This window comes from Protobothrops mucrosquamatus, unplaced genomic scaffold (assembly GCF_001527695.2).
Source record: "Protobothrops mucrosquamatus isolate PMUCROS unplaced genomic scaffold, P.Mucros_1.0 scaffold8, whole genome shotgun sequence".
Taxonomy (NCBI): domain Eukaryota; kingdom Metazoa; phylum Chordata; class Lepidosauria; order Squamata; family Viperidae; genus Protobothrops; species Protobothrops mucrosquamatus.
The window spans coordinates 247438-258687 of record NW_015386395.1 but is presented as its reverse complement, the minus strand read 5'-3'; the positions used below and the strand labels follow the sequence as shown (position 1 = coordinate 258687).

At 35.3% G+C, this 11250-nt stretch overlaps 1 protein-coding gene across 1 annotated transcript; it reads left to right on the top strand.

Moving 5' to 3' along the window:
- Positions 1 to 839: 839 nt before the first annotated feature.
- On the top strand, positions 840 to 9774 carry SYNGR4 (synaptogyrin 4). The gene is made up of 4 exons (XM_015810219.2): positions 840 to 935; positions 2141 to 2378; positions 4513 to 4649; positions 9550 to 9774. The coding sequence occupies exons 1-4, from the start codon at positions 840 to 842 to the stop codon at positions 9766 to 9768; spliced, it is 690 nt and encodes a 229-aa protein (XP_015665705.2). The 3' UTR covers positions 9769 to 9774.
- Positions 9775 to 11250: the final 1476 nt, after the last annotated feature.

The window sequence follows — 11250 nt, the reverse complement described above, 5'->3', positions numbered from 1 at the left end:
ATCAAAGGAATAGGTTTAGGGCTGCATTTACACATGGAATTTAAAATAATAGATCAATTTCTTATTTGCTGTAGAAAAGTAAATCTGTACAACCAAATAGGTAAGTTTATTTCTTTGAAGGGAGTAACTCAAGAAATTTGAATAGTAAAACTTTTTTCCACATAATTTTTTCAGACAAAACTAATCAGATTTGCAATATTTACCATGAAATTAGATTCTGAGAACAAAATGAAAAGGCATACTAGGTAAATAACATCTTTTGAGCAGTATTTGATGGTGCCAACTGATGTTAGCCCTCTTTTCCACTAAGAAATTTAAATATGAGCTGAAAAATGATATTTAACTATGCACTCAAAAATGCATGAACTCATCATATAATTGACGTTCTGGTGCATATCTTGGAGTGATGGTAACAAACATGTAGCTGTCTAAATAGAATTATATTGTGAAACTCATATCAGAAGTATGGCTATCACTCACTAAATGCTGCTAGTTCATTTTGTTGTGCAACTAAAGGAACATTTTTAAATAAATGTTGTTATCTTAAAAGATAATGGAAAATTCTATACATTGCTTCAAATGTTTCATAATCACAATTTTGTTGGCCACCTTTCACATGCCTAGTAGGTTAGATTAAAGACTTGCCAGGCTGTGCTGAGGCAGAAACGGAACTCCAAAAAAACAACTCTATTCTTTTTTTTAAAATGTTTGGTGTTGGTAGATACAATTGTAGCAATATTTGTATTATCTTCTTAAAATCCAGATAATGTTTGTCAGCTTCAATTCACAGCAACTTTCCAGATTCAACTTTGTTCTAATGATAAAAAGACAACTACAGGATGAGAAAAATGACTTCAGTCTTGCGGGACCTTTCAGACCATGACATGGTGCACTTCTTCATACAACCTCAGATTGTTGCTAGAACACTAGCAGGGGTGAGACAAAATAACTACTTAATCATAGCTTCTATATTTGGGATCACATATAGTTTCTGAAGCAGTTTTAACTTCATAATTCTTTCATAGTGCTCTAAAATTATAATTAGGAATCAAAAAGAGGCTATGACCACACACATTATTAGGATAGGTTGTACTATATCAGAATAACCATAATATTTTTATTCTCAAATATAATCCAGTCCTTTGCTTTATAAACAAGTAGATAACCTGTGACACATTGAGTCATTTCAGAGATATTTCCTTACTAAAACAAGAAACAGAATGACCATGGGTAGGTAAAAAAGAAGTGAGAATGGGAGCAGCTTCTGACTTCCTGCCATCTTTTTCATTGACTTTCCTTCTAGGAAGCTGAACTGCCTGCCTTCTAGTTTTCTTAGCATTTGGGTCCACATCCCAAATTCTATTATCTGAATAATAATATATATGTCTTATACTTTTCACTTAGTGTAATCATTTTGTATACAAATGTGACTACCTCACTTCCGTACTACAGTACTTGTAAAATAAGGTTTGTTATTTTGGTTTTTTAAATTACGATCAAGCTATTAAGTTCAAAGCCACAAATGATGATTTGAATAAGATTAATGTCTGATGAAATATCTTAAATATAGGGAACATTTAAAGCTCAAGTTGCTGATAAATTCCTATCAAACCTATGGAGACCTTCAAGGCTTAGCCTTGGCATATATACCAAAGGCATGTAAGCTGCATGCAGTCCGTTCTCAGACATGAGTATGGTTCAGCATGGGCTCAAGTCTCTAATTTCCTGAGTTATTCACAAGCTTTTTATTGAGCTGCTTGTCTTGAGGAAGAGATGAGATAATTATGTGCCTCCCTGTCCATAGAAAATTCAGGTGAATAGCACCTTGGTGGACTACTTGGAAAATTATTTTCCACCATTGTTTTTCTTCCTTGTTTTAGCTGTGCTATGGACAGTATGTATATCCTTTGGGGCAGAGGTAACGCTCTGACCCCCACAGATAAAAACCGTTTCCCTGCTCCTTATGTTGGCTGTAGAAGAAGTGATGATCAGGTTGATTTTTCTCTCTGTCTCAGTGCAGATTCAAAAGAATGATGTTTGGATCAGTTACAAGAGTTGATTGCAAAAAACGTATTCCATGTAATGCACATAGTGTTCAAACATTTGTATTTAATATGTCCATTTCTTTCTCTTGCCTCAGGTGTTCTCTCTGGTAATATTTGCCTCGTTGGTGTCTGAAGGATATCAAAACTTGACAACCTCTTCCCAGCTACATTGTATTTTTAATGATAATGGGGCAGTCTGCTGCTTTGGCATCACAGTTGGTGTACTTTCTTTTCTCCAGTGTCTCCTCTTTTTAGGCTGCGATGTCTATGATACTTGCATTACTAATCACAAGTTCAAGTATGCTATCCTTGTACTGGATGTTACTTTCTCTAGTGAGTAACTTTTTTGTTATTTTGAAAATAATCATAGGGTTAAATTTCAATATTTAACAATAATTAGCAGATAGCTGATGCCTGAGAACCCCAATATTCTAAATATTTATAGATCTATCAAAATTGTTCTCATATTTTCTCACTCCTATACTATCCCTCCAGATAGCAAGCCATTACAATCGTGATGTCTCCCAACCACCTCTCCCCATTGAAATCACAAGTTCTATCAACTTGAAAATGTCAACCTTATTTTACAATCCAACTGCTGTTAGATTTGATCTACGTTTGACCATGTTGTGATTATACTATTACTGATCTTCCATATGAATCTATCCAGTTATTAAAATTTGTTTCAGAGGCCCTTCTTTGGGTTCCTTTATTATTTGTATTGACAATAAGCAGTGATGAAAATGGGCACATTTCTAGGCTTTGTACCTTGTTTCCAGGGAAAACAAGTTCTCTTCCATGCGGATTTTCTATTAAAATTAAAAATTAAAAAAATGGGCCCACTGTAATTATTTTATTGCTGTTTGTTGCCTTTATTTATTGTTTTTAATATGTCTGATAATTATCTATAGATTTCTTTGAGAAGTTGAAGGCTTTTTCTTAATGAGGCAACAGTACAGAGTCAATAATTGTGGAAAGAAGAGATAGAAACTCTGTTTTGCTCTGCCCACTTTGCAGTTTTAGGGCACTTTATGTTTTTTTATCTTGTTTTCTGCGTTTTTAGCTATTTCAAACTGCTTTCTTTTTCTCCCCAAAAATGTATGACCTTATGATAGTTTATTTATTGATCTGACTGATGGTGTACACTTTCTTCTTAATATTTACAAAAGATTAACTACATTATTTAGATTATAAGACCTAGCTCTCTAGAGAAGACTCTAGTGTTAGGAAAGGTGGAAGAAAAGAGAAGAAGAGGATGACCAGCAGCAAGCTGGATGGACTCAATCATCAGTGGGTGCACTGATGAAACACTTTAAAGACCATATTAGGGACTGATCACTATGGACATTTTTTTTAATATGGTTGCTAAGAGTCAATAACTTGATCATCATATAGTTACTCATTACTTAATGACCAGTTGCTTAACATTTGAAGTTACGAGGGACTTCAAAACTACTTTTGATCCATCCTTAAAGTTCTGACTGCCACACCCCATCCTTGTGTCACACTTCAGATGCTTGGCAACCAGCTAAGAATTAGACCAGTTACAGCATTCCACCAACACGAGTGCAATTTGCAATGTTTTTTTGCCGTTTTCTAGCAGAAAACGGCAAAAAATGCCCATTAGATATGCTTGATTCACTTAATGATTATGTGGGGTTTTTTTTAACAATCACTTGATTTGCTTAACAGCCACAGTAACTCACTTAACAACCATTGTAAAACCAGTTGTGAAATTGAGTCAGGTCACATGGTAATTCTCTTAACAACTGCAACAACTTATGACTAGAATTCTGGGCTCAATTGTGGTTGTAAGTTGAGGACTACCTGTAATCACTTTTTAAATATTTATACATTATATCTTTATTACACTATCTTTTACACTAAGGAGTTGTTCTGGGGCTGGATAGTGAAGAGCAGTACACTTATTAAATCTGTACCACTAAGTAATATATTATCTTCATTTTTAGAACAGAAAATGTTTCAAAAATAGATTATAGATTCAGATCCTGATTCAATTCCTTAATAGGATGAGTTTATAGTAGTACTTTATATATCATCTTTATGAATAGACCCAAACTTTTCATAAAATATTTTCATATTTTAAGAATATAGTTCAGCTTCTATCAATCAAATCATATTTAAACAAGATTTTGGAATAATTTATTCCAAAATTATTTTAATATGTGCTGGTTTGAAACTGAAACAAAGCTATTGTTGCACAAGTCCAAATCATAAAAGTTAAAGAATCCTCAAATTTCTTACAGTACCAACATAAAAAATCTAATATCCAATAATTTTTAAGTACTGGTGCTCTAGAAGTGTACTTATACAGGGTATGACAAAGGAATTTAAAAAAATGAAAATACTGTGTTTTTTTTCAGATACAGCAATGGGTCTCACAGGGCTTATGCTAACATACAATTTATTTGTTTGTGTCTCATTCTTAGTTATCTTCTTTCCTCAGTGACATGGACATGCCTGTGGTTTATTGGATTCTGTATCCTAGCCAATCAGTGGAACCGGTCAACTCACTCCTACCTGCTGGGAACTAGTGCTGCACGGGCTAGCATTGCCTTTGCCTTCCTTTCTGTTCCATGCTGGGTGAGTCAGTCAAGTACATCCATTATTATTTCAGAATGAGTCTGCCATGGAAGCAGAGTACATCCCTGCAGAGTATCATTAGCCACAAAGATAATTTCACCTTATTAAAGCCAAATGAACTGCCTTAAGGAAGCATATATCATTAAATCAGATGATAAACACCATAACGGATGGTGTTTACTTTTCAATGAAATTATTTTTTTAATTGTAAATGTTTGGTTCAGCATGCAAAATATATGTGTTTGATCATTTCTTAAATGTACTGCTACAATGTAGGTATTTCAAAAGAATGTATCAGACTGAGCTAAATCAAACTAACACTCCTATGTAACATTTAGATTTGGAGCGGTTGCCAAATAGACAATCATATTATAAACCTAATTATCTTATGATTCCGCAGATACCACTGAACTACAATTTTCTAGCAGCCTTCACTAGAATGGCTGATTACTAATAGAGAAGGGAGATGGGAGTTATAGTTAAGTGACATTTAGAACACCACAGGTTCTGAACCCTTGCACTATTCTCAGATTTTGTCAGAAGCATACACAAGATGCCTCATGTTTGTGTATTGAAATAATATACATTTTCTGTTACTATTTGATTTCTGCAGTTTCTGTATCTTCCATTGTTTGTTGGCTTTCCTTGTAATTTTCTGTACTATCATACCTAGAGGTCCTTAGTGATCTCTGAGCTTGGTTATTTTCTTGCAGATGTTTCATTACCAAACTAGGGAACATTGTCAGTGCTGATAATGAATAAAAACAAGCTCAGAAAGCACCAGGGACCCCACAGTTCAACCCTGAGCTACAATATTCTCTTTTATTGGAATCATACCCGGGTCACCCATTTCCTGCAAAGATTGCTTCCAGGGCATAAATAATTTTGCATTACCATGAAATGGGCCCCTAATTCCTTTAGACTGGTAATTAAAGTTGATGGTTCATATTGAAGACATCAAACCGACCTACACTATAAGCTAATTTTCTGGGATGTTAGTATTTTAAGTATAGAAATACAACAAAGAGGAAAATGTGCCTACTTTCTGTTTCAAAATTTTAAAGTTACAATCTGGTTTTTTTAATTTCTGGGAATGAGAAAACTAGCCCAGGAATGAGTTCTGAAGTAGGTTTATTCCTTCATTTGTTATGGAACTGGGTGACTCACATTTCCCATTAAAAATATAGAATAAATCAGGAGGAGTCTTCATGTACAAGCAATGGTAGTACTCATTTATTTACAAACTTGGCACAGAAGAAAGTCAAGCAATTCAGAACTCAGGCTAGTCCATGAATGATGTTCTTTAACTCAGGAAGGCTGAACAGTTAACATACATTTTACATCCAGCAGGGACCATATTGGTAACAACTTACTTGACCTCCTGCCAAGCTCAGAGCATTTTAATTCCCGCTGCTTACTCTGCTAGTTTGCTAAGTACATTTTGCAGAAAGTACACCTTTGATCAAAGTCTTAATTTAAAGACTGCAGAGAAATTGCAGATTTTTTGTTAGTTTCTCTCAGTTATGAAGAGAGATGATCACAATTAACAGGAAATTAATGAATTGAGACTAAACTTTGTAGAAGCAATGTGGATCTTTCTTCTGCAAGTTGTGTTTTTCTGAGTGCTTTATAATTTTATCACCAATTTAACCAGATGGATTGTTATGCTTTCATAGTTTCCTGGATTCCTTAGAGCCCTTTTAAAAGCTTGGTGGTAATAAACTGCTTTCCAAAAGTTAAGTATAGGGATAGTTAACAGGGTCAAGATTGTAAAAAATATACCCGTGTCTAAAAAATTACCCCAAAAGAAGATGACCCTGAATTGTAAGGTACTTCAAGGAAGAGTACACCGAAATAAACAAGTACAGGAAAAATCCTATCATATAGCACACAGAATTAATACAAATGTAATTAATAGCTGCTGATTATTGTTTTTTTCTATTCAATCATGTCTGATGCTCAGAGACTACCTGGACAAGTCCCTGCAGTTTTCTTGATGCACTTTTTTTTTTTTCAAAAGTGGCTTGCCACTGCTCCCTGGGGCTGAGAAAAAGTGACTGGCCCAAGATCAGCCAGTTGGCTTTGTGCCTAAGCCAGATTAGAACTCAACAGTTTTTCAGTTTCTAGCCTGATGCCTTAACCACTACACCAAACTGGCTCTTGATTTAAAATTAATTGCCTGTAAAATAAGATACCCAATTTATTTTTAAAATATCAGTCATCTGCATCTATTTATCACATTCTACTCCATCTTAGGAGAAATGATAAAAAAGAAGCAACCCTTCCCACCTCATGCTAGAATGAAAATGGGGGAAGGCTAAGGAATAGATGTATGGGGAATGCAAGGAAAGAAAATGGGGGAAATAAAACTGGAGATGAAGTGATGGAAAGAGATAATTGAAAAAGAAAGGAAAGTTCAAGATTTAGGCAATACTAAAAGCAGGCAAACAATCTCCTCTATTAATTTTTAGGAATATTAATTATTTAAGAATATTTCAAATAATCAGTCACCTGTGCCTTTCAGTAACAATGGTATGAGTCATTGCAGCTTCTGCTCATTTGTTTAATAGCAATATGGAAAAATCCCTTTCTTTCCGATTTCCAGATAATTATTTGGAGAAAAGTATAGTTTTATTGGGTAAATACAATTAATTATTTTTCCCAATACCACTGCCTCAACTAAAAATCCCTTAAATCTGTTTAGTTGAATTTATGCACAAATAAGACCACTTTTCTTAGCAAACCAACTAGGAGTTCCTAGAGCTTAGCATTTTTCTTGGTAACCTAAATTTTCTTCCCAGACCTTACAATTACATTCTCCCACCTTATCCTGAATTCTTAAGCATTATCTTGCAGCCTTTTAAAACAAAGAATGATATAGTTGTCTCTACTCTACTCTACTATGTATCCCAAACATGGATTATTAAAAGCCTCTTTCCTTGATAATACATTGACAGATCTACCATTCAGCACAATGTAATATTATTTTAAAAATATTGCACTGCCTACAGAATGTATGGATTTCAGACAGATATGGGAAGAAAATTATTTTTTCAAGATGCGGTTCTTGGGACAACATTAAACATACAAACAGTTATTACCACTTTAAGCAAACAAGATTTAACATGTGATAGATCAAGCATTTGTAGGTCCGTATTTGGGTGTAGTGCTGCTTGTCTATTGTACACACACCCTGAATGTCAAACTGTATAGATTGTGTGTCAATGGCAAGAAAGTATTCAGACTACTTCACTGGTTCATTCTACCTTCTACTGTGAGAGGGATCTTGGACAATCACTTAAATATGAGCCAGCAGTGTGCTGCAGCTGCCCAAAAAAAGCCAAAACAGTTCTAGGCTGCATTAACAGGGATAGAATCATGTGAAATGTTAATAACACTTTATAATGCCTTGGTAAGGCCACACTTGGAATACTGCATCCAGTTTTGGTCACCACGATGTTAAAAAAGATGTTGAGGCTCTAGAAAAAGTGCAGAGAAGAGCAACAAAGATGATTAGGGACTGGAGGCTAAAACATATAAGGAACAGTTGCTGGAATTGGGTATGTCTAATTTATTGAAGAGAAGGACGAGGGGGGACATGATAGCAGTGTTCCAATATCTCAGGGGCTGCCACATAGAAGAGGGAGTCAAGCTATTCTCCAAAGCGCCTGAAGGCAGGACAAGAAGCAACGGATGGAAACTAATCAAGGAAAGAAGCAACCTAGAACTAAGGAGAAATTTCCTGACAGAACAATTAATCAGTGGAACAATTTGCCTCCAGAAGTTGTGAATGCTCCAACACTGGAAGTTTTTAAGAAGAGATTGGACAACCATGTCTGAAATAGTACAGGATACAGACTGTGCTTCCTATCTATTACAAAAGACCTTCTTGGGCTCTAGTTTTTCATTGAAATCCAGCATGACTGTGACCATATACGTGACTCTTGAGAATATAATCATATAGTCATTGATATTTTGATATGTAGGAGACTTCATAAACAGAGTATATGTATTAGAGACTTTTACCATATAATGTAGGGGGGAAAAGTTTGGACTCAATCCAGACTAAAATCAAAGATGTTCTTGCTTTCCTCAAAGGATCAGGTCCTCCAACCTAGATGCTATTGCATTTTCCCCTCTCTAATCCTCTGCTAGCCTAGCTGCCTAATCTTAAAGCTAATATTTTTTGAGACACAGAACCCTACTAAAAATCCCAATTGTTGATGGGAATTTGTCCTGGAATTTACAAAAATTTACAAATATTCAATCAATATTTTGATACTATTTAAAATTCTATGGCTTCACTTTACTCACATTTTCTCTGAATGTTTACTGAAATGTACATTTTAGTTCAGGAAGTACACATATTTAGTAGGGGGAAACGATTGCCTGTATTTGATATTTATGGTATCTTAAAACCATATTTGGATATTTATGGCTTGTAGATATTTATATTTGTAGTTTTATCCACATATTGTCCTGCATTGCAAGTGGGAAGAATAGTTAATTTGTAGATATTCTGTTCACTGCAGAAAACATACATATCACATTAAGGACTCAATACTTGTTTTCTCAGTTTTCTCCTAAAAATCCTATTCTGAAAAGTTTTCTCTTTTTCAATTCATCGTTTGAAGATGATTAAACTAAGTATATTTCACTTATTTCTGTTGGAAACAAAGTGGTTGTTGCAAAACAGCTGAAAGAATATATTACTTATCAAGCTAAATATGTAATCATTTCATAAACCTTCTTTACAAACATTATTTTAGAAAGGCTAATATTTTATGCATTATTATACCATATTTAGTAATATTATCCTACATCACCCAGGACAAGATCAAATTTCTTATCATAATAGAAGACTACAGATACCTGACTTGACACCGCTTCTCTTCCATAGGGATACCTAGCCTATCTGGCTGTGAAAAACCTGTGGGCTGAGCCACCTGTGCCGTATAAGCGGACGCTGGATGAAGGATCTGTTGCTCTAACCACCCTTTCTACATCCACCACCACCTCTCTTCCCAATAATATGGGGTTCCCTGAAAATGTGGGTGCAGCTTCCTATCCATCCACACCTGTACCCCATCGACTAACCTTAATGAATACCGATAACTAGACAGTTATTTATTCCTGTAGTAAATAAACATTTTACTAAAAAAAAAATCAAAATGTTAAGTTGATTTTACTGAAGCAAAGCAAAAATAAAGATGGATGGACAAGCAATTTGTAAGCACAATATAACAAGTGGTCATTGTATGTTAATAATAATAATACACAAAAAGCCTCATAAAGCCTGAATGTTTATCTAGATCAGGGATAGGCAACCTTGGCTCTTATGACCCATGGACTTCAACTCTCAGAATTCCTGAGCCAGCATGGCTCAGCATGGAAACCTCCATTTCTCCTCAGTATGACTGGCTCAGGAATTCTGGGAGTTGAAGTTCACGAGTCATAAAAGAGCCAAGGTTGCCTACCCCTGATCTAGATCCTTCTGTCTTTCTTGGGATGGTATACATACTGATTGTTTATCCCTTAAAGCCAAATTAAGGCTCATGTATTGGGACTTGTGTCTTAAAATGCTAAAAGTCATCATGCAGGAGGAAAAAATAATGCATGTGGAGTTGCCAGGGTATTATGCTATATTTTCAGGAATGGATATAACACTGTGCAGGTATTATACTTAAAAACCTCTTTTAAGACATAAAAGCAAGCATGTGGGAAGAGACTAATATTTTCTATTCTCTATTCAGTTGTTTATCTATAAGCAATTGGTAATCAGGTAGAGGCAAATTGTGAAACTGGTATGAACAATTCTGTATATTCAGTCTTTATCCTACCAGACTGATTCAGATGCTCGATACTGTTTATTTGGGTTATATGACTCCTACAGTAGAGTATAAGATTGTGTAAAAAAAACAAACCAGTATGAACACAGTGGATTCATCCCAGATGGTCAGATGAAGCTGCCATAATCATTGTGGCAATTTTATAGTTCATGTGATCAAGAAGCGGCTACTAGCTGTTGCAGGCAGTATCTATGTAGCACAAAGTACAATTTTTTGCAAGGAGTTCCATGGAAAATGTAAATGATAAAGTGAGCTACCCTATCCTAATAATGATACAGTATCGAATTGTATTTTTAAGTAATCAGCTTTCTACAGGAAGCAACTGTGGAACCATGGTAATTCACAATGACCAAAACCAGACAACAATTGCTGCTGAATCTTAATTATGTAAATAAGCTCCAAATCTTAGCCTAGAAATTCATTTTCTAATGGCTAATCACAATTCAAAACAAATTTCAAATTTCGCTTTATAAATTTAAGAAAACCAGCTACGGAACCATAGTAGAGAATTACTTCAACAGATAGTACCGTATTTATTCGAGTATAACGCGCACACGTGTATAACGCGCACCCCTAATTTTCGATTAAAAATGAAGCGTCATATGCAGAACGTTTTCTCCTCATACCCTGAGTTGCCATCTAACAGGAAAGGGAAGTGCATCTCGCCAGTTTGGGCCGCCGAGCACCGCCGCAGCCTCCCAGCAGCAGAACGGCCCACCCCCCTCCCCTCGCTTCTCCGCGCCGCAGCCTCC

Bases quoted from the DNA above. Each gene is read 5' to 3' on its own strand.
- SYNGR4 (XM_015810219.2), top strand. From the start codon at position 840: ATGAGAAAAATGACTTCAGTCTTGCGGGACCTTTCAGACCATGACATG. The intron at 936-2,140 runs GTGAGACAAAAT...CTCTTGCCTCAG, and splicing joins TTGCTAGAACACTAGCAGGG to GTGTTCTCTCTGGTAATATT. The intron at 4,650-9,549 runs GTGAGTCAGTCA...TCTCTTCCATAG, and splicing joins TCCTTTCTGTTCCATGCTGG to GGATACCTAGCCTATCTGGC.